General features: G+C 42.1%; 3 protein-coding genes and 2 non-coding genes across 10 annotated transcripts; all 5 read right to left on the minus strand.

Moving 5' to 3' along the window:
* Positions 1-522: 522 nt before the first annotated feature.
* nppcl (natriuretic peptide C-like) lies at positions 523-1,187 on the minus strand. Its single transcript, XM_071516723.1, has 2 exons — positions 1,089-1,187; positions 523-819 (listed from the first exon to the last, which is right to left on the minus strand). Exons 1-2 carry the CDS (start codon positions 1,185-1,187, stop codon positions 523-525), a joined length of 396 nt encoding a protein of 131 aa, XP_071372824.1.
* A 2,673-nt stretch (positions 1,188-3,860) lies between these two features.
* Positions 3,861-22,285, minus strand: ncapd2 (non-SMC condensin I complex, subunit D2). The gene is made up of 32 exons (XM_071516320.1): positions 22,187-22,285; positions 21,667-21,786; positions 21,475-21,550; positions 21,323-21,381; positions 21,056-21,231; positions 20,374-20,519; positions 19,571-19,698; positions 19,088-19,211; positions 18,407-18,554; positions 17,979-18,176; positions 17,752-17,886; positions 17,573-17,660; positions 15,984-16,185; positions 15,364-15,482; positions 14,629-14,829; positions 14,303-14,477; positions 13,062-13,146; positions 12,697-12,833; positions 11,885-12,017; positions 10,741-10,816; positions 10,337-10,552; positions 10,056-10,216; positions 9,070-9,181; positions 8,768-8,891; positions 8,451-8,606; positions 6,634-6,811; positions 6,432-6,526; positions 6,161-6,241; positions 5,370-5,553; positions 5,118-5,286; positions 4,863-4,982; positions 3,861-4,171 (listed from the first exon to the last, which is right to left on the minus strand). Exons 2-32 carry the CDS (start codon positions 21,782-21,784, stop codon positions 4,089-4,091), a joined length of 4,203 nt encoding a protein of 1,400 aa, XP_071372421.1. The 5' UTR covers positions 21,785-21,786; positions 22,187-22,285; the 3' UTR covers positions 3,861-4,088.
* On the minus strand, positions 17,175-17,488 carry LOC139642055 (small nucleolar RNA U85). Its single transcript, XR_011695003.1, has one exon. It is a non-coding gene; the product is annotated as a small nucleolar RNA U85 (small nucleolar RNA).
* Positions 20,640-20,973, minus strand: LOC139642049 (small nucleolar RNA U85). The gene has a single exon (XR_011695000.1). It is a non-coding gene; the product is annotated as a small nucleolar RNA U85 (small nucleolar RNA).
* Positions 22,286-22,525: 240 nt separating the features above from the next.
* Positions 22,526-26,594, minus strand: ing4 (inhibitor of growth family, member 4). Of its 6 annotated transcripts, none has more exons than XM_071516434.1 (8): positions 26,543-26,594; positions 26,017-26,088; positions 25,017-25,183; positions 24,120-24,234; positions 23,932-24,012; positions 23,644-23,786; positions 23,406-23,467; positions 22,526-23,275 (listed from the first exon to the last, which is right to left on the minus strand). In XM_071516434.1, the coding sequence occupies exons 1-8, from the start codon at positions 26,577-26,579 to the stop codon at positions 23,236-23,238; spliced, it is 717 nt and encodes a 238-aa protein (XP_071372535.1). In that variant the 5' UTR covers positions 26,580-26,594; the 3' UTR covers positions 22,526-23,235. The 6 variants fall into 6 exon arrangements, with proteins under 6 accessions (XP_071372535.1, XP_071372501.1, XP_071372527.1 ...); XM_071516400.1 differs by having other exon boundaries at positions 23,644-23,788; positions 23,901-24,012; XM_071516426.1 differs by having other exon boundaries at positions 23,644-23,755; positions 23,892-24,012.
* Between the last annotated feature and the right edge of the window lie 127 nt (positions 26,595-26,721).

The raw sequence follows: 26,721 nt of genomic DNA on the forward strand, positions 1-26,721 counted from the left end.
CCATTTATTCATGCAAATTATAAGTAAACATAAAAACAACAATGAAAACAAACAGGTGGAATTACAGGTGCCATCATTTTCGTCAAATATCCACGTCCATTACACATGCTTTTACAAACTGACCCTGGCCTACAGAATTAACATTTATTTGTCTAGACACGTTTACACAAAGTTGGAAATACATAAAGTGCCAATTTACTTAAAAAACAATTCAAATATGATCATTTTATGTAAACAAAGCTCACGTGTTCTTAATATTACGTTTGATACTTATACATGGAACAACCTACAGCTGTCCCTTTACACAGCAGGAATAGTGTAAAGCATTTGATCTATGGTATCTATGCTAGATGAAACCACATTAGCGATACTGCAAGTATACACCATACTACATGTACTTTGCACTCCTGCAAACACCCTTTACTGCATGTGAATGCCTTCGCATGTATGTGTGTGTGTGTGTGTGTTTCCTTATTATATTCTATGAAGGATGCCACCAGTCTTTTCTTACTCTTTCCTCCACTAACAGCCCAGTCCGCTCATGGACCCGATCCGGTCCAGTTTCAGGCCAAAGCAGCCCCGGTTCCATCCCCTCCGTGACCGGTCTGGTTCCGCTCGCTTCTGATTGGCCAGGGCGCCCTTCAGCAGGCGGAGCCAGGGGGTCTCGCCCTGTGCTTGTAGGTCGGCCCATTTGGGGAACTCGGCCACTTTGACCCCGGAGGTGAAGGCTGACGGTTCCTCTGGCTGACTGCTCAACAGGTTCTCCAGGTCATCCAGGGTCAGGAGGTCATTGTACCTCTCCAGAAACTGCTCCATAAACTAGAGAGGGGAAACGAACGAGGCAATACAATTTAATTGTCAGGCACGGTACAAGGGAGAACGCTAATTCAATCAGTGATACATTTCATTACTCCTTCCTCTCATCCTTTCCTGCTCTCCCCTCTCCCTCGCTCCCTCCCTCCCTTTCTCTGCCCTATTCTATTCCCTCCCTCATCTCTTTTATCCACTTTTCCTCCATCCACTTGTCTTCCTTTATTTTCCCCTCTCAGCCCCCCACCCCCCTCCACCTCTCCTCTCTTCCTCTGTACCTGCACAGCATCAGGAGAAGGGTGCAGAGCGCGTGCCTCTGTGTTCTCCAGCGGTGCCAGCAGGAGCAGAGTGGCACAGAGCAGCACAGGGCGCAGCATGGCGACGGAGAGCCGGGGCACGATGGACTGGAGCAGAGGGGCTGGAGACACACTGGCTGCACACACACAGGAAAAAATAACGCAGGCAAATGAAAGTTACCGATGCAAAAGCACACATGATTTTGAAACATTTTGAAGGAAATTTGTCATGAATGTAGTTGATGACATCCAGCAAATCAACGTCTTCATGGACATTGTTTTATTTTTCACGTCCGTCTACTTTCTTTGTCTGTGAACTACAGTACATCATATCTTTCTAAATTTTACAAATATGTTACCTTGATAATGTTGAAATAATTCACTTTATTTTGGAGTTTGTGTATAACTCCAAAACTGCTGCATGAAATATTTATTCTACGTTTCAAAAAGAAGTAAAATCTTAAGTGATATCCTGTAGACATAGCAATGGATTTTACCACTTTACAGAGAAACAGTATCTGAGAAATGACAAATGACAAAAAGCTTGAGAATTCAGACTTTAGCACTAAATTGTGGTTTCATTACATTATTTTGTTGATTACACTTAAGCTTTCGTTTAGGTTTAATGCAGCATGAAATGTCAAGATGTGTGATCTAAATCAGAAAAATCAAGTTTTTATAGTTTAAACAATACATTTCTATTGGATAAAATATAGTTTCTTATAAAGATATAAAACTGCATGCTGACTCTTCTCTTAGCAATCTGAAATAAACATCATCTCCATATTTTGCCATTTGAAACAAAAGTATAGGTAATTCAAAAATGAATACTCACCTTTTCTTGTGTTTCTTTTCTGTGAAAGCTCTGGCTGTCTTTTGCTCTTACAAGCTCTGCTCCATCTCCCGCTTTCTCTCAGCTACCTCTCACTTGTTGGCACCTGCTGAAAGCATCACTATCTCTCTCGCTTGGCCCCTCCTACTTCCCTCTCTCTCTCTCTGTGATGGAATTGAAGGGATGATTTTGCTCCTCACGTCTTTGTTCACTTGGCAGAGGTTGAATGTTGGGGTATCAGCTGGGATGCTGCAGAGGTTTTGTAGAGCCAGAGAGCCCCCACCCCCCCCTCCTCCTGTTCACTAGAATGATGTCATAGCCTTGGAGAGAGTGACTGTCATTGCCAAGGTGACCAGAGGAATGTGGAGTGTGTGTCACTTACATGCCATGTTCATGCCGCTGGACTTCATACTAAGGTCAAAGGGCAACAACTGGCTGATAGCTTGTCAATGTGACTAGTGAGTTATGAGATGCACGATTGTATTTTTATATTTTCTGTATTAGATTATACAATACCACATTACCATGCAGATGACACCCACCGACCACACAAATAATTATGAGACTCGTCTGAATTCGAGTTGGCAGCAACTCATGTAATTCTTTAATGGATAAAATAATGGATTTCAGCTCCTCATCTCTAGTGTCCATGTATTTCATGGGGCCGCTACCTACAGTAGAGACTTCTGTCATGGAGTTATCTGAATCACACTTTTTCCATGTGTGGTAACCATGCTCCTTATGCATATTAGCCTCACTCTTTCCCCCCTTTGTCTATGTGGTCTTTCCCAGTGTGTGTTGACCTCTCTTCTCTGCTGGGTAAGTTACAGTCTGTCAGTGCCATCTGCTCCCTGTACCCCCTGCCGCCAAATTGCCACAACACTAGCAGGAACAGCACAATCTGACACACACACCTCGAAGTTCAGTGGCCTCAGATTATTTCCAGTACGTAAACCCTTGTAATCCCAAATGCACGTCACATAAATCAGCGTGCATTGATATCTTATTATGTCAATGAAATTATAAATAGCTCATTAATTTTATATTTATATACCCAAGTTGGACAAGTTGAATCCATCTTTCTATAGTATTTAAATAGCTACAATGTACACACTTGGCACCCGCTGAATACATTCAAACTTCAACTCAGATTTGTGTGTGGATAAAGCCTAACTGGTGAAACAATCATAAAATGATATTGTTATCCTACAGTTGGTAAGTGTCTTTACATAATATATCAATCACAAATACAGAAGTGCACCCCTTGTCTTTTAGGAGAGGAGAATGTGTGGGAGAGAGTGGGCGAAAGGAGAGAGATTAGCAACAAGGGGAGGGGGGTTAAACTACAATGCATGTGATGTCAGTGCAGAGAGGAGCGCTGTAGGAGGAAAGTAGGCGGCTGAGAGGAGGAGGATGGGAAGGAGAAAAGCAGCAGGCAGAAACCGAGGGGAGACCTACAAAAGAGATTGATTACAGGAGGAGCGGAGGGCAACTATGGAATAGCAAACGTGGCGGACTGAGCCAGAAAAAAAAAAAAAACACTGTTGGAAATAAATAACATATTGCCATGCTCAGTGGTGAGGAACAAAACCTGAAAGCGTTTCACGTGTCTGATATAGACTAAAACTCAATATGACAGAACATGCAGCAAGAGGAGAGAGGAGCAGAAAAAGGGAAATTAAGTGGAGAAGCAAGTGGGGCAGTAACACTGTCTAGGCAAGCTGCGACAGCCATGAACCACCGCTGTCCAAACACATAATACAAGTAGACATTCAATGCTTCTAGTAATGACAGTATAAATCTACTTGACATAACCACCAGACACCCAACCCTTCACATATTTGTTAGCGTCAGCCTCTAGAGCTTTCTTCAGTGTGCAGAGGCTGGTGAGTGATTAACCTCAAACTGAGACAGACAGTTGTAGGGTTCCTGTCAAACCGGAACCAGGTTTATTAAAAAAGAAAATGTCTTGATACTAAGTCATTGCATACAACACATCATGAGACTACTTTAGTGTGATGCCAAGTAGCAACATCTTAAAAAGATTTAAAAAGTAAAAATAGAAGTAAAAACACAACAATTAGAGACACTTCGTTTCAGACAGACGATTACAGGTGACATACAGATATAAAAACAAGAGAGGAAAGAGATCAGTGTCTGAGTCGAGCTCGTCGGGAAGTGCGGGCGATGGGCGTAGTCACTTTGGGAGTCTCACTCTCTGCCATTACAGCATCTGGTTGAAAATAAGAGAAGATTCTTAGAACTTGAAACAGTCACATGGACTCCAGGACTTCAAGGATTTCCACTAGTCTTGAAGGCCTGAGAGCTGTCGCAATGTCGAAATTAATCCATTAATGCTTTCATGTACACTTTGAGCATTTTAAGGCAGAGTTTCACTGAATCCAAATGTTGCACATAATGAAATTGTCCAAACGTCAAAGAAAAAAAGTGACATACTTGGGTTAGGGTCAAGGAAAATGACTCAAGGTGCGTAAAAAGAAAACCTTAATTTCTTCTGTAAATACTATTCAGAAAGTCATGTAGTGAAACACACTGGGATTGTTAAAATATACTGTCTGTCACCCTGTATAATTGAATTTCAATCTGTTAGGGCTCAGTCCACCAGTCCAGACATTCTGGTCTGAACTGTTCCATTTACCCTGAACAGCATATCACTCACTGCCTTGTGCTGAAATGAAGTTATTTCTATGTGTAACAATTACAGCAATTAGAGTACAATACATTTCTATTCTCAATTTATGTCAAATACCAAGTACATTGCTTAAGACGCATTTTAAGGAAAATCCATTTAAAGTCCAGCCTACAATTAATGATGGGGGGAAAAAATAATTAAAAATTGTAAAGATTTTGATTTCCTTCCTGTCAAAAATGGAGTGGTGAATGAATGAAGTGGCTACACTCACCTTCTTCATCCTCCTCTTCATCACTGCTGAAAGTGATGACGGGTTTCTTAGACTTGCGGGATTTTTGGGGAGTCACAAAACTCTCATCACTGCGACTGGAAACGGACGGCTTTGCTTGACCTGCATCAGACAGAAAAATGGGTATTTTGTTCAAGGGTGGAGATTAAAATCATCAAATAAAGCAACAGAATTTTCTACAAGTGTATCTGCCCACAGCAACGCCCTGGAAAGCCAAAGGCTGATGTGTGTACTCACCTCTCTTGGACCTAGTCCGGCCTCTGGCGGGCAGTGGCGTACACAAGACTGTCTTCTCACTGGATCCTCCTTCTTTCTGGTTCTCCTCCTCCATCTCAGGGCTTTCTACATTCTCAAGCCCCCGCGTGTGAACCGCCGTCAGACGCTTTTCAAATTCGTCCACCTGGGCCTGAGAAACCAAAATTACGGTCAGTAAATACAACCAAAGATTACGCTATAATACAAACAATGAAATGGAAAAATTTGTAGCACCTTGAGCTGGGGTTTGGCCCCACGGCGGAGCCTGGCGGTGATGGAGAGCAGAGGCTGGTAGACTCCAGGCTCAGTCAACTTGTCACTGTAACACTCCCAGCATTCCTGCAGCCTCTTAAGACCACGCTCACACATGGACAGCAGAGACAGAGACACAGCCAAGTCACACCACTGACGCTCCGTCCTGAGGAAAGGGGCAGAGTGCAAGAGTTAGAGGGGTGGAGAGGAGGGATGAGAAACCAGGAAAATGCGATTAGAAAGAATGTGAAATGCATAGTAATTCAAGATCCAAGACAAAGAGCTCATTGTTCATGAAGAGAGCATTGACCTAACATTGGGGGGGCAAATTTCATTTTCCTGGACTCTGGTATGTCTGATTCACTTTGCCATTGTGTAATATAAAATGTCCTTCCTATGAGGTCTGGGTATGGATTGGTGAGTCAGAGGCAGACTGAAGTCTGGCCAGGCCAATTGTACTGCCTGAATTCCTCAGTTATATAGGAGGACAGTTTCGATGATGAAGTGAGAACAGGAAAATGTCAGTGAATGCAGGTGATAGGTGAAGCACAACATTTTCTAAAATCCACTTCTGAACTGAACTGACTTTCATGCTGGAGCTCCATCCACGCACTGGAAACGCCAACTAATTACCCACACATCCACCCACGTATCATACAAATGAAATGGTGCAGGACAGAGTCATGACAGCAGTCAGTGTTGAGCTCAGGCAAAGTATAAGAGAAACGGGGCAGAGGTATGAAGATGAGATAAGGAGGAGGAGATGTGCTCACTTGGCAGTCCTAAAGCGCTGACAAAGTTTCTCCACCAGAGATTCGGTCTGCCTTTCTTTGGTGATGTAGGAGAACAGCTGCCTGAAAAACACATAAAATAAGGCATCGATACAGCTCTCTCAGAATAGCAAGGAAGTCAATTTTCCTCTCAACTGGTTCTTTACCCAAGTCACGATTTGTCCCAAGCCTGCCAAGTCCTCCGCAGGGTGGATAAACCCTTTGTGGACAGAGATAGTAGATGCAAGTAGACAAACAGACACATGCAACTCACTTCATGATGGTATTGAAATCTTCCGCGCTCATGCCTCTCTCCGGATCAGACAGTCGACTGATGATGTCTGGGAGCAGATTGTAGATTGCATTGTCCTGAAGAGTAACGCCATCCAGAGAGAAAGACAGAATGAGAAACGCTTCCTAATTATTTGATGTCACTCTGCTTAGACCTTGTTCAGTGTCAAGGGGTGTGTGCGTACCTTGGAGGCCAGCTCATTGAAGAAGTTGAGGGCCAGGCTGGCTATGTGCGGTTGGGGGTCAATTAGCAGCACCGCCACCTCGCTGACTTGACCTTTAACCTTAAGCACATCCTTAAGCACCAACTGAGTTAGCACTGTCACCGCTGTCTGCCTTACTGATGGAACTTCGTCACTCAGCCTAGGGGAGAAGAAAATGTTAAATTAGTGGTGGCAACGTAGACCTGTTTTTTTTTTTACTTAGGTAAAAATTGATGCCACCTGGTTATTCGTTATTATTCAGTCCCAAGCAATTAACATTTCTGTAAAAGAAATTAGGCAGATTGTTACTGAAACCAAACACCTGTCACTGCCTCAGCTGGAATACAATGGAATTGGACAGACAGTGCTCGGGCAATCTGATGGCATTTTGAGACCAATTTAGATTTACACAAACTCCAAACTACAGAACAAAAGAAACTCATTAACCGTTTATGTTGTAGAGCAGGACTCTTGGCAGAGGATCACAAGCTTGGCCATGGCTTACACTTTATCTAAAACCATGGCTACATACTTCCACTTGCCAATGCAGAGGCTTACAACAACAATGAACAGCGTAATTAATTCTTAATGCGCTTATCAGGAGGCTTCAGGGCAGCAGGTTTGAGCAGAATGAACAGAGTGGAGGTGGTCGTGAGTGGGAGACAATTAGGGAACACTATGAAATACTTATCAGGTAGAAAACACTAGGAGGGTAATGACATACTATAAAAGAACAGAATGCTTTACACATCTGAAACACCTCAATGTGAGAATTATCAACCATTATAATTAAAACCACACTTCATAAAACAACGGAAAATAACTTCCTTGATTCAACTTCTAAGTGGGCTATATGGTGCCAACGTAACTTTGTGCAGGAGAAATGAACAGAAATCATTAAACGTGTTTAAAATGAAATTCCCTACCACAGTGTAAAGCCTTGTAGAACCTTTGACTCCAACCGAAATTATCCCTTTCTGCTCACCCAACCACTCGTATAATTACAACACACTACTCACTGGTTCTGGTCACAATCCGCAACACACTAGTAATTAAGCTGCTCGATGTCTAAAACTGCCCTTGCTAAAGGCAGTCTAAGGCTCCACCCCAGTTCACGAGTAGGAGTGGGTTCTCTGCAAGCCATGATGCGCTGGCCCGTTCCTATGGTAACTACAGAGGTCAGAATACAAGAGCGATATCAGAGTTTGCCAACACAGATCATCTCAAAGTTTGCTCCCCATTAAAAACTCCTGATGGAAAGGGAACTTTTCCCATCATGTGGTTCAGTGGAGCATCGTGACAGCAGCAACACTTCAGTGGCTGAAAGGAACAACACACTGAGACAGGTGGTGGGGATCCGAATAAGGATGGCTCAAGTGTACAAGCATAGGGGGAATGTTGGCTGAAATGAAACATTATTTACAATACACCCACTCAGCTGGGCCATGAGGCATAGCGTGTTCCTTATCATCTTGGAAAAAAAACAACCTTTGAATATTATGATAATGTGCATAGTGCATCGAATTGGAGATGAGGCAATTAGTCTGGCACTAAATCTCCGACACCAGATATAATTATGCATGGTGAAAAAAAAGCTACTTTATTTGACTATCATTAGCTGTATGACTTAATTACAATACAAACGCGCCACTAGTTACTGCTCCCTTGTTGACAAACATGAAGAAAGTCTTTGTCTTGTGGGTGTATGTTTGGGTGGGAAAGATGTGCATGAGCAGTTAATGTGACAAACTCATTTTAAAAGCTGGGCTGATCAAGTTGAATGTGTGTCATTCTGTTACCTGGCATAGAGGTTCTGTGTCCAGGGCTCCAAGATGTTAGGGAAGCGGACTGTGAGGTCTCCAAGGGCTATGATGGCATTGGCCCTGACAACAGGCAGAGTAGAGCGCTCCAGCACAGTGAACAGCAGGCGGATATGCTCTTCACACACCGACGGGCTGACATAAGGGTTAGAAAGAGTATTTAGAGCAATGTAGATTAGGATTTCCCATGCCAGTGAATAGTTGGGGGAAACCTAGAGGGCCTACAAGACACTTCAAAACCCATATTAGTGGGTTTACAAGGGGGAAAATTACTAGGAAAAACACAGTGTTTTTACCTGATCATCATGTACTGAGAGAGTGCCAGACAAGCAGCAGTGGTGAGCTGTGGGTGGGAATAGCGTCCTGGAGAGCTGCAAACTTTCACCAGCAGGGGCAGGAACGCACACAGCAGGTTCTCCTCTAAACAGCAGAAAACAGGGATATTTGAAGATTTTCAGTAATATCTAAAAAAAATCTTCTCATCAGCAAGACCCTATGTGAAGCATTGAATGAAGTGGGTGAGGAGAAGTGGTTTCCAGATACAGCTTAATGTGTGGGAGGAAAGAAAAGACAAAAGGTAAAATATAGTTTTCATTACCAGCTAGTAATTCAGTCTCGCAGATCTTTCTGATGAGCTCCGCCTCTGTATCTTCAGCAGATGCACCAATCAACCCAAGTTCCTCCTCCACAGCACTCTCATTGGCTGCTTGCTGTTGGAAAATCATATTTAAAACTTGACAAAATAACCACCCTAATATCTGTAGAAAGCATCTCAGGAGCTTTCTGATAGCACTGTCTACTGTTTTAGGTTTTAAGAACTGGTGGCTCACTTGGCTAAGGTGCATACCATGCGGCTGTGATGCCCTGGGTTTGAATACAGCCTGGGACCTTTGTTGCATGTCCGCAATATACCCAAAAAATTCTCTAAAGAAATTAGTAAATAGAATAACTACAACTACTACTTCTAATGCTAATTAAGGAGACATTTATCTTCCTATTCCCTGGTGGGCAGAACAATTATGAGCTGTCAATCATCTGACAGTGTCAACAAAATCTCACTAAGCCCTCCCACTGAGTAAAGTGTCAATCTGATTGTCAAAATGATTCTCGCCCTCCAGGAAGCCATATGCGCTTCATTTATAACTTTAAAGTAACTCCAGAACTACTGTCAAAAACAAGCCATTAGCATTAGGCGTGACAACGTCTGTCATAGTTAAAATATATCCTAAGCAAATACTGATTCACACAGACACCTGACCCACCTCACACAGTAACTATAGACTGAACTTAAATGATACTAAAGAATCTCACTACTGAAATCAGAATCAGCTTTATTGGCCATGTACACATACAAGGAATTTGACTCGGTTTTTCGTTGCTCTCAATGTACTTACACAGAATAAATATACAGCTAAAAACAAGGACAATATGTGTATAAATATGGATATAATATATACAACAATGTGCAGATCAAGGGAAAATGAATAGGAAATAAGTGCACTGGCGCTTTCTAGGTCTCTGCAACTTCATAAAAAATGCTCATGTTTTAGAATGCGTTCCCTGAATTTACATTTCCCATTGTACCTTAGCTTTGCTGGAAGGGCCTTTCTCCTTCTCCTCCCTCTCCTCTGTCTCTCCTCTTCTCCTCCGCAGCTCAGAACTCACGCTGCGCTCCAGGTGGGACACCTGCCAGAAAGCCACGCAGCCACACAGCGCCAGCAGCTGGGCCAGACACACACAGTTCACTACAGGAGAGAAAGACGCATGGACACGTGATTAACAGCACACTGATAAGAGTCACACAAAGAGAAAGCAAGGAACGTGGAGACACTGATCACACAATGTCAACACAAACATCAGCTCACCTTGCTCACTCTGCTCATCAGAGTCCTGAGATCCACCTTGCAATTGGCTAACATCCTTGTTGACTTCCCCACCTTCTGCAATCTGATCTGATAAAAGGCGGGCACTGCGCTGGAGGAGGCGGGAGCACAGCTGGTCGGGGGATTCGGCCAGGAAATAGAGGAGACGGACAGCCTGTTCCATGAAGCTCTGCCAATGAGGGTCTTCCATCACAACACCTGGAGCAAGTGCAAAAAGAGGTAGTCAGTGGAAGAAACCAGTGGTTGAGACCTAGAAGTCAGCTAGACAAATGGAGCACATGTTTCTCACCAAATTGTAGAGGATATATACACTGCAGAAGCTTATTCACAGCAGTGTGAGAAGTGTGAGGCTCTGAAAACAAATGTGTGCATGTGTCTGCATTTACCTTCAGCGATGGCCTGTGTGAGGCAGGTGAAGAGCTGATGGTCCTGGGGCAGTCTGAACGGAGCACCCTTTGATTGCTAGGGGAGAGGGGTGCGGTAGTGAAGTGCATGATATTAACATTGTGCATTAACAATTGTTGGTGTTCTCTATGTGCCATATGTTTGCAAGGTTCAATGTTAAGACTTTAACACTTCCCCAACCAGGCCAGAAGGTTCTACTTGCCCCCAGTATATTTGGAGTAATCCAGCAGGCAAAATCAAAAAATATCTACTTTTACATGCATTTAAGTCATTTATTACAATAAAATGTGCAATACTGACACTTCCTACTTTATTTTTCTCAAATCCACAAACTTCCAAGGATTTTCAAGGCCTGTAGCAATGACAAAAAAGTAATCTTTGCACAACCATGTGTATGCGCCAGGTGCATCAGAGGAGGACAAAGTAGAAATCTGTAGACTCCCGCACACTGTCTTCACTTACAAGACTTTTATTAGATTTAATTTCATTTAATAAAAAGGCCTGTAGGAATCCAGCTCCAATTCATTCAGCTTGCCAGTACATTAATGTGAGCTGGGTTGGTGTCTACCTGCTTTGCCAACATATGGGCTAGGTATCTAGGGCTAGGGCTCTTGATGTGGACATTGAGTGTGTGCTTGGGGTAATTGTATGTGATTTGTAGGTTAAAAAAAAGGCAGCTCCAATACAAACAAATACAAATAATAACTACAGGAAAAATTACGATAATCAATCCTGTAAAAACGGTATAGGATTGATACATCATTTTCAACCCTAGGAAACTTCCACAAAGAAACAGCTTTTTTATTTCTGCTTGTAATTTTTTTCATGTCCACTCCGCACAACTCCGACTATTTCCAAGGAGTTGTCCAAATCTCTAATCCAATTGGGTAAAAAAAAACAAAAAAAAACACAACAGAGTAGAGAATGCACCAGTGGAAGAGCAGAAAGTAGTTGTCATGCATTTAAAAAGCTTATTAATCTCTGCCTGAGTCCAGAAGCTTTTTTGGATGCTGGTCTGATTGGACAAGTGATTGGCCAATCAACAGGCTCAAGTCAATACCTTACTGGCCCCGGGGCCATCAGGTAATGCTTATTGACAAACCCTGGTTTATTATGTGTTCTTACCCTGACATGGTCAGTAATGCTGCAGATGGTGATAACAGTGTCTCTGGCCAGAAGGAAGTCTTCAGTCACTTTCTCTCCCAGAGCCACCGAACAAAGAGTGTCCAGATTGCTGAGCACCACCTCCCTCTCTGCCCTGTTAAAGGCAAATACACATTGATGTAAAAGCAACAGGCAGTCTTGCGAAGAGGCTTATAAATGTATATTCTTACTGCACCAAGTGATCATCTGGTCGTGCACGCTGAAGTACTGAACAACTCTGCCCTACATCTCCATTTTTCACCCCAACTACTGTGAGCTGGCCTTGACAGTCGTAGCCTGCTGCCCAGATAATGTGTGTGGGAGGCTGGGTTAGGAGCAGCACATAAGATTTAATAGGTTATGAATGCTGCCGGCTGGATGAAGAGAGGCAGCAGTGTGGGTGGACTGCAGATAGTCTCTCTCTCTCTACTCTCGCTCACTCTTCCCTACAGCAGTGGCAGTCTTTGAGGTAGATTGAGGGGGAACATTTAAATATATAAATATATATGTTCAGTGAAATGCACTGGCAAGGGGCCTAGAGTTATATGGTCGTGACTTCGATTACAATGAAGAGGAACTGGGGCTGAGCTCATATTCTGACTAATGAGAGGATTTGTTGAATGTCAGACAGCTGAGGCAAAGCCAAAAAGCCTCCCTGCCCAGCCCTCCCATTCAGTAAACTTGCGTAAGCCCTCTTCACAGGACAAAAAAGTAAATTTTTCATATGAACATAATGAAAAGAAGTCATATACAGACAAGCTGCAATGGCAGATGTAGCCATGTATGTGCCTTACCGTGCAGCCATGCCCAGCAGTAGCACTGCAGCTCGTCTGTAGAGGCCAGGAGTTTCTCGTTTCCCGGTAAACCTCTCCCACAGGACCTGCACTACAGTGGACTGGAGGGTGCTGTCATTGCCAAAGAACTCCTGAACCTAGAGAGACATGGATGGAAGGTAAGGACAACCAACTGTTTTAGTACTAGGCATTTAAAAATACATTAGACTTAAAGGAAACCTAGACTATACATGTTATGTCTATTACAAACATTATGTCTTTATGGAAACATTATGTCTAATATTATGGAAAGTTATGTTTCTATAATTGACAATCCGGTGCAGAGAGGCAGACTTGCTAAGAGTAATAAGAGAGGTGTAACTCACTATCTCCTCTAGGCATTGGATCGTTCCCAGGGATGCATCCACCATCAGCTCAGAGAGATTATCCACAAGAGTCTGGGCTTTGACCCTTATTAAAAGAGGAGACGGTAATTTTTAAAGCAGAGTACAGAGTAGTGTCTCAGACTTGCTCCCAAGAGCCAACTTTATTCCACTCTTAAGTGTCTCATTGTATATATGGCACTATTTTGTACACATAATAGTGCACCAAGCAAACTGGCCAACTAATTGCAAGTATATTCACATAAGTAACAAAAATAATTTTTAAAACCACAATGCAAAGATCTTCTACAGCCAAATTCAGCTTAAGCAATCAAAAATGAGACTTCAGTCCTCTATACCTGTGCAGCATAATAAGGCTTTGTCATGATGTTGTAAAAATCATTTTGTACAAATCGAGTCTGTTCTTTATTGAGTAGTATCTAATTAATAAAAAAGTAAAAGATGTATTACTATGAAAATGTAACTATACATCTTCACATTTTAGCTTCAATCTCCCATAATCCTCTTGAAGTGAGTTTTGATGATGTCATATGAAGTGAGAACATACTTCTGGGCTCCTCATCTATTAGTTTACATTAACTGCCACCATATAGTGATGTGAAGATATTTATACAAAAGCTTTTTATGGTGACAAGACAACACATACTGTGGCATTTTATATTAAAGCACATTGCATAAATACACAGAAGCACTGCTCATACAACAATGTGCTACAAGCTAAGTTTATTAATGGTTCAGTTGCTAATGTTACCTAGCAAGCCAGGCAGCCTAAAGATAACGTGTTCTCCACAAAAGAGAACATGGCAGCTGATCAAATAGGAAGCCAGCGAGCCGAGATCACATTAAAATAAATAGATAATTAGGGCGATATGTCATCGCTACAAATACGCTGCGGAACTGTACGAATCTGTACTTGTTTTCCAAGTGAAGGCTCTTCATCCTATCTTATGCAGTGCTGCTTATGTAATTTTATGCAGCTGTGGTGCTTTGGGGGATAATTCTAGTTTTGTCTGTCACTGTTTGGGTCCAAATTATGCTTCAAGTTGAGTTTGTAATGCTAAAAATGTTCTAATCATAACAAAATTACTTCTAAAACATTTGGACAACATATATTTTATCTTTTGTCTTTCTCTAGCAGTAGTGGTACTTTCCTTGTTGTGGCGGCGTACCACTGCCAAATGAATAGAGGAAACAGTGATGTGTGTGTGTGTAACTTTACTGACCTGGTGGTGTCTCCCTGGGGGTTAAGATAGAGGCGCCTGTAGGCCTGCACTACAGCATCTTTAATGGTAGCGTCAGTTGACCAGACCAGAGGCAGCATCTTCCTCACCCCACTCAGAGAGTCGGCGACACTGAACTCACAAACTGTCACACAAAACTGCACCGCCTCCTGGACCACTAAAAACACAAAGCTTCAGCTATAGTGTTTACATACATCAAATGCGTATTTCACTTTACTAGATAAATTCACCTATAATAATGCAACTGATTTTGAATTGAAAATGTCAATTTTGAATTGGTTTGCACATTTCAGAATTTGGCCATCTACCTGAAGTGGTTTTCCAGTAGAGCATGGTGTTGATGATAGAGATGGCTCTCTCCACTTGTAAGGCAAAACTTTCCGTATCTCTCAGGTACTGCACCAGCATCTCCTGTTTCTTCAGCTCGCTATCCTCCCCCTCTTTCTCTCCCTCTTTCTGGGGGGTTGGGGGCAAATTCTGGCTGAGCTCAGAGGTGTCCTCATCAGAGCCTGAGGGAAATATGAGTCACAGTGGAGCCGGTTTATCTGAAACTAAAGGATTCAGCCGATGGACCCACTTTCCATTATTGCTGGAATTTAAGAAACAAAATGCCATAAGATATCAGATGAACCGAAAATAAAGTAGCACAACCCATGACTGCTTGTAATTGGGACCAGTAATCACTGACGCTATCAATTTGTCGAATGCACTGACACACTGTTAGGAAAGTTAATGAAAATAGTGCACCACTTACTAGTGGGTTCTGTATTTGAGAGGCTTGTTTTGGAATATATGATGATTCAGAAAGCATATGGTTTGAGAAGTGTAGAGCACACAGTATTGTAAAGCCTAGATATTAATCAGTTTTAATGAACTGCAAGCTGAAAGATCATCCAAGATGAATTTACTCCAATCCACAGGAAATACAAATTGAAAATCTTAAATGTGTTCAATCATGCTTCCATTAAGGCTCATAGTGGAGAGCACTTATGGCGAGTATCTCTGGATAGAAATGCGTCAGGTGAACTGAAAGCAGGCTTTACCTTTGAAGAGCAGAGCCAGTGTGTCCATTAGGGTCTCGGGGGTGAGAGTGGACAGAGAAGAGAAGATCTCCGACTCTGGGAAGCAGCTGTGGGCTCTTAAACAAAGGCGCACAGCATTCCTGTAAAGAATAAAAAGAAACACCAACACATTGCTGGTTAGTTAACAGTAACAGCAGTTCAGTTTGACTTTCTCCTGATTCAGCTTTATCGACCTTGCTCGTCCTTGCTTGCTGTGCTGTATTAAAATCTCATGTGTACTTCGCTTTGGATAAAAGCGTCTGCCAAATGGGAAATTGTAATCTACGCAATGCATACAAATAAATTTTAACCCAGCCAGCTGTGTGATATGCACAGCAGCGCAATCTTTTCAGGGTGCTTGCTAAGTGCAGCTGAAAAAACAATGCATACAAAGAGCGTCTTTAAGCATTTCAAAAAGCGCTATACAAATAAAAAAGTATTAAAACTGAACCCTTAACTCCCTTAGCATGAGTTATTTTTTTTTACTTATTGAAATAAAAAAGGAAACCTAGATGAAAGCAGAAGTCTGTACAGAAACAGTCTTCAGTTAGAGAGGCTTCAGTTAACCTTGAGACAAGGACAACGCTGCAGATCAGCATCACCTGTACTTGTTGACACGGAGGAACTGAGCAATCTGCACTGCGGTGGCTCTATCGTCTTCTGCCTCCTTCACTTCTTCCACACCCCTCTCCTCCTCCTGCTGTTCCTTCTCTCCTTCACTTGTGGGCTCCAACTCGGCCCTGACAGTGACAAGTAGCTCAGGCTCCATGGCGGCCCACAGCTCAGATGCTTTAATCACTGCCACTGGCAGAAAAAAACAAAACAGAAGAGGGAAAAACTTAAACTTCAATCAGGATGACTCGAGTTAGAGGTAGAAAAAACATTTTCAGAGGAACAACTGACTAAGAAAGGGACTCAAAAGAAAAGAAATCAGTTAGCGGTCAGCCTGAATGACAAGTCTATTATTCAAAGGGTAAGAAGCATGCAGGGGGAGGGTAGGAGAGGAAGACTTTAGCTATACAGGATAGTGACTGGCAGTGTTACATCGTGATGCAGGGCTCTAGAGTGCCACCATTTGGTCACATTTTGCAGCTTTTTCCTGGTGTGCCACTTAACTTTGTCTTTTGTTTGATACAATGTTTTGTGCTTTCTAAAGCTATTAAAGGAATGAGAATGTAGGAGATTTCTGAAAGGCTCTTCCATTTTAGAATGGCCATTGCCATTCAGGACTGCTGTCCTGAATGGCAACATAAAACACCTTGGCCTCTCTGTATATAATGCAGTTCTTTGGAATGAATGCAATTTTGGCCAGGTAAAGCATTCAAGTTAGCAATTCCTAACTAGATATAACATTACAGTGAACAGATTCGTCTACACAACCAAAAGCAGGAATTCACTGAATGAAATGCATTTCACTTGAAAGAGATTTAAACAGAGTCATAATCAGCCACAGGCGATATGGAGAGCTTACTCTCAAATGCAGCATTAGTTTCAGGCAATGTTTCTCCACAAATCCAAGTACTGTTGGAATGAAGGAATTGAGCATCGGCATGGAGGCTGACAGGCATGGCAACAGATTTTAACATCATAGAATGGAAATAGTGTGCCACCAGATTATCTGATGATGCCACCAATGAAAATGTTGGTGGCTCCAGTGGAAAGTGAGTCTGAAGCCGTGTGATACAACTTAAAAAAAAGTTGGATTAGAAAGTTACATTTAAGAATTTGGAAACAACTCTCTTCACAAAAAAAAAGCAGAGACAGGTCTGGTCTGTCCATGAGTTTCTGATTGTGGCCCTCAGATTACCAAAGAAGCAGCTCATGGCTGACTGAACAGCAAAGAGAGCTGAGTGAACTTCTTGCCTCTAAAACACACTCACGCGCACACACACACACACATACACACACACTGTCGGCATCCTCCCAGTGGTTACTCCACTATAACTTTAGAGGAATAATTTGGGTGGAGCCAAGTCACTGTAGGCAGGCCCTTACAGCAGAGCAGCAAACCTTCGCTACAATGCCAAGATTACCGGCCAAACAAGGCAAGAAGAACCCAACCCTCTTGTTCAGTGAGCTCGCATTCGCCTTGGTCTCATCACTGGGCAAAGTGTGAATCGAGCAGGAAGAAAAGTACTAAAGGAGTAGGTGGAGAATACATTTTTGAAGAATCACAGGGTTTTGTCTTTACCAGGTGCTTTTCCCTCCAGTTTCTCTTTCATCTCTCTGAGTTTAGCTGTCTCCTTCTCCAGAGGTTTCTTCAGATCTGCACTGCTTAACTGGGAGACACACAAAGATATTCCATTCAGCTTGAGACACCTGAAAAAAAGGTTTGCTATTGTAGCTGTAAACTGTATTGGTTTAAGTTACCTTGCAGCTATAGGGGTTGTGTGCAATGAAGGCTGCCAACAGTTGGATGGCGCTCTTCACCACATTTATAGATTTGTCCATCAGCCTCCCTACAGCAAGCCCCATCACCTCACTGTACCTACACAGGGGCAACGCCTAAACACATAAGGACAGTTACTTTCTATGACCAGGAGACTTAATTCTTATGCCATTTACAGACAGACACACTATAACTGAGGAAAACCTACTTTGCTGTTGACGATGCGCGTGTAGACCTGCAACACACGTGCCCTGACGTGGGAGTGTGTGTCATGCAGATGTTCCTGCAGCGTATCAAAGAAACGGTCGCGGTCGGCTTTAACGGACTCGTCCAGCCCGTCTCCACACAGGACCCTCACCAGGATATCTCCCAGCACCTCGCACACGGCAACACGCATGCTGTGGCTCTGGATAACAGGGGGAACAGACAGAATGATATGTTTAGCTGCAGGTTAATTATGTCAGTAAACTACTACATTTTGGTTTCTACAATGATCATGGAGCCCTGAATAAGGAGTGATGTATAGTACCACTTCTATGACAAAACCTGCCATAATAATGAGGATGTGTGTGTGAGCAAGCGGAATGCATTTTATAGTCAGTAGTTATGAGATATACATGTTCAGGTGTTAAGTACCTCTCCTTCCAGGTGTGTGATGAGTACACTAATGTTGGGGATCATGAATTCAGGCACCAGGCCACTGAGCTCAGAGAGGAAGGAGGCAAAGGCTTTGACCCCTGACCCCTCTCTGGCGAGTTCTTCACTCGACTTCTGACCAATCTCCCTGAAGGAAGAGGGAAAAGTTGACAAGACACACAGAACATGGAGATTTTGAAATGAACTGATCATCTAAGCATGTAGTCTTGTGTAGAGCATGGGACTAGGACTGAAAGTTATGTCAAAAATCTACAGGGGGATGACAAAATAACAGGAAGAACCACATGAAAAAAGGACTTGGGCAACTAAGTCACAATTACAAAAGGCAGCTAACAAGTGTTTAATTTGAATGCCAATTATCAGTATGTGTAAGCTTTAAAAGATAAAGACTAATATATATTATACATACATACATACATATATATATATATATATATATATATATATATATATATATATATATATACATATACACACATACATATATAAAGACTTTTATATGAAAGTTTTTGAAGCAACTAATAAAAGTGACAAGGCGGTCCACTAGTCAGTGACAAAATTGCAAATTCATGACAAAATATGCCAAACAGAGAAATGAAAAGAAGCTCACAGACAGAGACAGAGAGACACGTAACATGGACACAAGTTACAAGTACTGACCTTATCACTTCTCCTATGATAGCCCTAACTCCGTATTCTGTGCTCCACACAGAAACAGCCTGGGCAAACACACTTGACAACTGCTCAAAGTGTTGCAGCAGCTGGATCACCTTTACACTTGCACCTGCGGGCAGAGATAAGGGAGGGAGTGATGCACTAGTGAAAGCTGAAGCTTATTAGAACCCCATACTAGCTATATATGCCTATAGCCCAGTCTGGACAGCATTAGCATGACTAGAAGAGGTCTGGTAATGTAGTTTTTACCAGAGTGATTCAGTTATTTCAATCCTGCGCGGATCAACATAATTTGTGGATATCGGTGTGTCTCAGCAAACTCCCACATCCTGTCAATACTTTGTGAGGTAAATGTATTACAGAATCTGACAGGAATTATACACTCCCTCAGTAATTTATGCGAGTAATAAAGTAATATTAATTAATGTTGATTAAAATTCTTCTTCTCTGCCATAGTGAGAGACTAACCCAGGAGGTGGTTGTACTTCTTGATCAGCACCCCCAGCAGGTGGATTATGCCATCTCTGGTGGGTTTGCTCTTCACATGGCCGATGGTTGGGTTCTCAAGTAGTTTATAGCAGCAGCAGGTCACGCAGCTGAGGGGAAGAAACACAAAACACAGGATTAGAGGTTCTTTCATTTTGTGATGGAGTGCAGATCCAATTCTACAGCCTGTGCCTATAAAGGTTCTGTATCCACCAGCCAAACAGATGACTGAGGGAAGGGTTTGTGCCAGCTGTTGCTAACTGACCATTGAAAACGGTCCCAAAACATTTGGCAGGAATTTAAGTGCAGTACGCTTCTACCAAAAGTTACCAATGTTAACTTTTATCTCCCAACTACATGAGTACAAAAATCACACTTATCTGTCAGCAATGTGAGAAACACACACAGCATATCATTTTCTACTGAAAATTAAGCCAGCACTGTGAAGAGAAGCGCCAAACATAACATGAAGCAATCTTAACTCAGTCAACCAGAAAGTGTATGGTTGAGTAAACATCCCATTGATCTAAGATCTCTAATCATACTGAATTAAGCTTCAGGCACACACATTTCGATCCAAACCACAAGGTGTGGCATCATTATTGGGGAGGCAAAAATCAATTCTGTGCCAGTGCCTATTAAGGCCACAATGTTATCATTACTGGACAGAGATACAGCTCTTCCTTCCGATCCGGAGCAGTGGAATACCACATATAACTAACTGAGTTAAGTCAGGTAAGTCGAATCCTGTACCCTTGCCCAGAGCTCCCCAGGCGGCAGAGTACCTGATGAACTCTTCCTCCACCAGAGAGAGGTTCCAGAGGGAGCGGATGTCCAGCTGGAGGAGCTGGACGAGGGCCTGCAGCACCCTCTCCCTCTCAGAATCCCACTGCAGCAGCCCTTCTCCACCAGCCTTGCCCTTTTTACCACCCTGCACAAGACAGACAAAGCCTGATCACTTTCATCATTTCAGCTACTTAGAGATTGGACTGTGAAAGTCTTGAACAAGAATATAACATTTATTATAATAAAGCGAATAATGCTGTATGAATGCCCTCAGATTACCAAAGTCTAAAGTTCATAGCTGTCAAAGGCTGTCAACACAGAGACTACGCCCTCTTGCCAACTGATACATATACATTCAAACAAAACACATTCAAAGACAAACAATCACCCAGGCACTGTTTGAAGCCTCCCACATGTCCAATCCCATTGCTGTAGGGGGGGCATTTGATGAAGAAGGCTACAGGTTAAATGTGGGTGGGCCCTTACAGCAGTGCAGCAAAACTCCGCCACACTGCCAAGACTACCCACCAAGCAGAAGGCTAGAGAGCACAATCTCTTGGCCTGACTGGCTCACACTTGCCATGATCTCATCACTGGGCATTTAAATCAGTTGAACACAATAAACATACGCTGCTATCATACCAAACAACATTTTTTAGACATGTCCTCCAACAACCATACCTTTCCAGTTGCTGTGACGATACTCTGTCTATAGGAGTCACTCTCAAGGGTCTCTGTGAGTTTGCAGAGTAGGAACACGCTCATTTTAACTGCATTAAGTTGGTCTTTGCGGTCTGCAGCCGAGACAGAGGTGGAGAGGAGGAGCGAGGGCAGGGAAACAGCCAGGCTACTAACCACTGAAAGGAAAAGAATTAAGACACTGCATGATTGCCCCAACACTGATGTTTTCTCCTAGATTCAAACTTCACAAAAATCCAAAAGACTAACCTTGTACCAGTAATTCCAGAGTATCCTCTTTCACACTCAAGTCCACTGTGTTGCAATGCCTTAAAAAAGAAAATAAACAGGCAACGGTTTTGCACTTATTCAAATATTGATAGCAGCAGCAGGAGCATAGATGAGGATATATGAACACTCACTGTAGCACACTGTAGCCCGTGTCAAAGTGCTCCAACATACACAGAGGCCCCTGGCTTCTCAACGCTGCCTTGAAACCTGTGTGTATGAGAGGGAGAGAGCTCAACACAGAAACACGCCAGCCCAATTTAAGATGTTACAGAAAAGTCTGAACAGGCATAACATAATTACAACATAAATAGTTAATTACTTACTGTTGAGATGAGAAGGCAACTGTTTCGGGGAGACCACATCCTGGACAACGTACTGGTTGATCCCCCCGGTCTTCACCAGGTCACCCACGCACACAGGTACAAAAAAGTCCCACGACATCCCTTTGTCCGCAAAAAAGAAAGAGGAATTTACTAACAACGATAGCTAGCGTTAACTTAACGTTACATAAATTGTTAACTGTTAGCTAAAATCCTGCTAGCAAACCTAACGCTAGCTACATAAAGTGGCATAACGATAACCCGTTCGAAAACGTTAGATAAAGTGCACAAGAAAATATTAGCCAACTTGCCGTTATGGCTGACCAACGAACATTTTACGTAAACCAACGGCACCATTTTTGTTGTAGATTAGACAGTTAACATTGGCTAAGTTAGCAAGCTAATAACAGCGCACTCGTTAGTTGTATTGTTCGCAACAACTTTAAATGTAACACTAACTTGATCGACAACTATGTGTCTGAGTATAACTAATTACGTTTACTGGGCAAAACAGTACGCTTACCAGTAATGTCTGCAGTCCTGCTAGCCACAATTTCGGCCTCCGAAGACAAAGTTGTAGTCTGCTCTAGCCACCGTCTACAAACGGTTTGAATCCAAAGGGTTTGAAATCCGTCTCGACATCGCGCCAAACAACTGAAACGTTGACGTCACATATATGCGCCTTCGTTGCCCCACCCCTTTACCCACCCGCCTGGGGAAAGACTGCCACCTAGTGGAGAGTGATGAACACTACAGCACGAACTTACAGCTGGCAAGGCAGACAAAAACCACGCTCTCTCTAAATTTACACAATGCAAAACTCAAAGGCAAAGGACCACACAGGCAAGGTTTTTGAGGTAGTAGCTGTATTCAAATGATTGAAAACACGATCACCCCCTCTCCCTTGTACCAATGTTTCAGCTACAGAAATGGCAATATTTCTCTCATGAAATGTCTTACTTTCTATACACCACTCAATCAAATGTTAAAATGAAATGGTTCAACTCACTACCACAGATAACTAATACTGTCAGGATGCAGCATTTGTCTTCATATTCTTTTACTCTGCTTATTATACTTTCAAAACAAAGCTAGTGTTCTAAGACTAAGCACAAGAAACTAACTATCCAACAAAGCATATAATTATACATGGCCAAATGCTTTCCGAGAAAATACTCCAATTTTGTAGTCTTATACATGAATACAGTATACAGTATCATGGACACTAGAACTGTCAAACCACTGGGGGCAATTGTAGTGTTTATTGTTCACTTGTAAAACAAAATGTTAAAAAACAAAACGAAAAAAACAATAAGAGCACCAAAGGTAACTAAAAAATCAAATCAATGTCAACCATTTCAAAAATCAATATTTAAATACATTTGTAACCATGAGTCTCCTTCACACACACTGCATCAGACCAAGGCAATCAAATACGTAAACCAAAAAAGCACCAAATGTTAAGGAAGATGAGAAAAAAATACTAATAACTAATGTAGAAAATACTATTCTTCCCATTTTCCATCTATCTGATCAGTGTCCACCTTTTGTTCCAGGATAACCAGGTGCTTTTTATTTTCTCTTTCTGTCTTGAGAGCAGCGTGGACAATACCTGCATGGGATGAAATAAAAATCGAGCATTAAAAGTTAGTTGGAAGTACCATAACCGGTAACAATTCAGACTGATTTTATTGCACACACTGAACTCCGGTTGGTATGTCACAGCTATGTGAGTTTCTTACCATTTGCCTCTTGGTTTGGTTGTCAGGCCGACGCATGCAAAATGAAACCACTCAATGGAACACTAGAAACAATCGAGACAAAATCAAACATCAAGTCAATTCTCTTGTAAATTAGGTACTTGAAACGGCAACAATTGCAATCACTTGATCAACAATAAAAAACACAATCACTAGTCGTTTGGATAGTCCATTCACATTAACTGTCTGAAATTCAAAGGGGGCCATGAATGAAACTCACATCGGTGTTGTCGCAGCCTATCATCTCGCCGTAAGAGACCTGATGACACAGACAGTAGGTGGGCTCGTTGGGGTCGACCGGCATGTCCAGCACATCAGAGGGGTGCACATTCCCAAAGTTGGCGGCAGGGGTGTTGAATTCCCCTCTGATAATGGAAAACAAAGCGCGTGAGAATGGGAGTATACCTACTGAACTAAGTATAACACATTAACTACAAATATGCAAAGTGAACACAAGGCCACAGCAACACAACGCACGGTTGAAGGAGTTTGACTTTCTTCTGCGCGCTCTTGGGACTGCCATCTTCATCTGAACTCTTCACTTTAGACCGAGTTTTAGCCACCTTCTTCTCCTTCTGCCTGGAGTCACCTGGAATTATTACACAAAGAATTATTCCACCACTCAGTTCACATGTATCTGCTGTAACAGTCCTCAGTGCAAGAAAAAGACTTTAAGCCAATATACTGGACACATACTTTTCTTTCCCTTACTGGAGGTGGAATCATAATCTGTGCTCTCGATCTGCTTTTCCTTCAGGTCGGCCTCGAACCGGGCCAGGTCTGTGTCAAGACGTCTGATGTGCTTGTCGACCTGCATAGAATAATTCAAGTTAGGCAAAACCCAGAGTGGTGCATATAGCAGGGTTGGGGCCTTTCATGAATTGAATTGAGAATGCATAGTGAATTCCAATTCAATTCCTGGAGTTGGAATTGAAATTGCACCGAGCTCTAAGGAAAATAAATGGAATTGGAACGACAGTAAACATAACTGAATTCCATGAAATTCCACTTCTAAGAGACTTGCTAAACATTATAAATCAAACATTATGAATCAAATAAAAGACAGCTAAACAAATCAAATACATTCAATCATAATGTATTACGATTGCATGTTATGCATCAAATACCACCTGAAAGGAACCTTTGCCATATTATGATATTCAGTATTGATAATCCAGTATATAACATTAAGTGTAATCTCAGATATGTGGTAAGAAAAAAAAAACAGAATTTCACAGAATAAAATAAAATAAAATAAAATAAAATAAAATAAAATAAAATAAAATTAAACTTCCTGAAATTCCAATTGAATTCCAATTCTGTTTCCTGTAGGTTTTTTCAAATTCCAATTCCAGTGCCTCAGTTGAATTGGAATTGATGATTTAGTTCATGAATTGACCCCAACCCTGACATATATTAATGAGGTATGGTCATTCAGCACAGTATTATTGTCAAACAGGGGTTCACATTCCCAAAGATGGAAGTAGGGGTGTTGAATTCTCCTCGGATAATGGAAAGAAAGTGTGAGAATGGTAATATAGGCAACCTATTACATCAAGTATAACATATCAACTACAAACCAGTCATACTAACCATTTCATAGGTCTGCATGGCCAGTTGCACCTTATCATCTCCGAACTCCTTGCATTTACTATATGACTGCTGAATCTGCCTCAGTATGGACAGCTTCTGCTCAGAGGAGAGAGTCCTAGCGTTGGATGTGTACTCTTTAGCCAGGGAGTCTATCTGTCCCTTCAAATCTGTAGGAGAGACCAGGAGAGAAACATCTGAAAACTGCACCATGACTGACTAGTTATTTTTTACCTCCGCCAAGGAGGTTATGTTTTCGGTGCCGTTTGTTTGTCTGTTAGCAGAATTACGGAAAAACTACTGTCCCGATTTTCATGAAACTTCGTGGAAGGGTGTAGCATGGGCCAAGGAAGAACCCATTAAATTTTGGAGCGGATCCGGATCCGACTCACGAACAAGCAATAATAGCACGAACCTTGGCGGAGGTCTGCGCTCTCCGAGTGCCCTTCTAGTTACCCATGTGATGACGCTTTTGTGTACAATTATTCATTGTGTGGAATAAATATTTCTCAAAAGGGTGGACTTTGTTCCAAATATTAAAAAAGAAATGCAATGACAATATGCTGTAATATGAAGTGATGTGCGTTCGTTTACATGCAGGCATATTCGTATGAATATGCCTGCATGTAAGCAGCATGTGTTGAGTAACAACTTATTCAGGACATTCAGGAATATGGGCTGGAATACTTGGTGCATGTAAACACACACACTATTTTTATGATACCCCATTGATAATACTCATTGATTCCATACCATAAGGGTATCTCTGAGCTCAAAATGACATAAGTCGTTCTGAAGTTATTCCTACTAATTAACAGGCAGGTAGTATTTAGTACTATTTTATTATAGCTGTTATTTACAGATGAGAGATAAAATGATTACAGTGTGCTTTAAAAAGTACTTGGATTCAAAATGGAGTTAAAACGACTTGCGTTTTCACACCAATTCATACTATTCAGTGAGTTTAAAGTCACAATCACATCTCACAGTCTATTGTTCTCACCCTCTGTGCGTTGATCTAGGTCCCTCATCAAATTGAAGTTTCTCTGCAGTTCGAAGGGTAAGTTTTCTATGCCTGGCGTGGTGGAAGGAAAGACAACAAAGAATTTAAATCCAGTTTCCTTGAGACCAACATGCAATAATGCCAGACGAGCTGGCTAAGGTTACTATCTGCGGGCTGCTGCGTTGGCTATCTATAACGTTAGCGCTTAAATTTGCGTTCACAAGTCATGGTAGTAAGCAACAAAGGCACAAAGACAATACATTTCGCTTAATAAGTGAAGTTAACAGGGTTAGCAAGGCTAGTAGGTGTGCTGTGCGACCCCAAACTGTAATCGCTACAGTGCGATGCGTTATTCCAGGAAATAGACTGTGCCTAAAAACCGTTGATGGTTATTAAACGTCCAAAGATTACTCTGTTCACAGCACAATTTTACCGGGTATTATATGACACCATAAAGAAATAAAATGTCAAATACAGGTATGTTTAAGATTTTCCCAATAGTATACTAATACGATAAATATCTCACTGTCTAAATAATGCTCCAAGTACATCCCCGCCGCCATCTTGGAAAATGTAAACAACACATCTTCCGGTCAAAAAAGAAGCGCTCTGATTGGCTGGGCTGTCTCCCATTTGATACATACAGAGAGGCGAAACCGGGAGAGAGAGACCCGCCTGCAAGGTTTACATTAGACCCATTTACCT

Source organism: Centroberyx affinis, unplaced genomic scaffold (assembly GCF_046629955.1).
Source record: "Centroberyx affinis isolate AG114_WGS23_722 - 3 ecotype Tasmania unplaced genomic scaffold, CSIRO-AGI_Caff_v1 ptg000035l_1, whole genome shotgun sequence".
Lineage (NCBI taxonomy): Eukaryota > Metazoa > Chordata > Actinopteri > Beryciformes > Berycidae > Centroberyx > Centroberyx affinis.

What these genes read in the sequence shown, in the direction of transcription:
- nppcl (XM_071516723.1), bottom strand. Translation starts at nt 1,187, where the DNA reads ATGCTGCGCCCTGTGCTGCTCTGTGCCACTCTGCTCCTGCTGGCACCG. An exon ending in CTTCTCCTGATGCTGTGCAG is followed by an intron (nt 820 to 1,088) that starts GTACAGAGGAAG and finishes TCCCCTCTCTAG; the next exon opens with TTTATGGAGCAGTTTCTGGA.
- ncapd2 (XM_071516320.1), bottom strand. Translation starts at nt 21,784, where the DNA reads ATGTCGTGGGACTTTTTTGTACCTGTGTGCGTGGGTGACCTGGTGAAG. An exon ending in CGAGACTGAATTACTAGCTG is followed by an intron (nt 8,892 to 9,069) that starts GTAATGAAAACT and finishes TCTGCTGTTTAG; the next exon opens with AGGAGAACCTGCTGTGTGCG. An exon ending in GATTTCAATACCATCATGAA is followed by an intron (nt 6,242 to 6,431) that starts GTGAGTTGCATG and finishes TGTGTTTTTCAG; the next exon opens with GCAGCTGTTCTCCTACATCA.
- ing4 (XM_071516400.1), bottom strand. Translation starts at nt 26,579, where the DNA reads ATGGCGGCGGGGATGTACTTGGAGCATTATTTAGACA. An exon ending in CCTAGATCAACGCACAGAGG is followed by an intron (nt 25,184 to 26,016) that starts GTGAGAACAATA and finishes TCTCTCCTACAG; the next exon opens with ATTTGAAGGGACAGATAGAC. An exon ending in CTCCAGTAAGGGAAAGAAAA is followed by an intron (nt 24,013 to 24,119) that starts GTATGTGTCCAG and finishes TAATAATTCCAG; the next exon opens with GTGACTCCAGGCAGAAGGAG.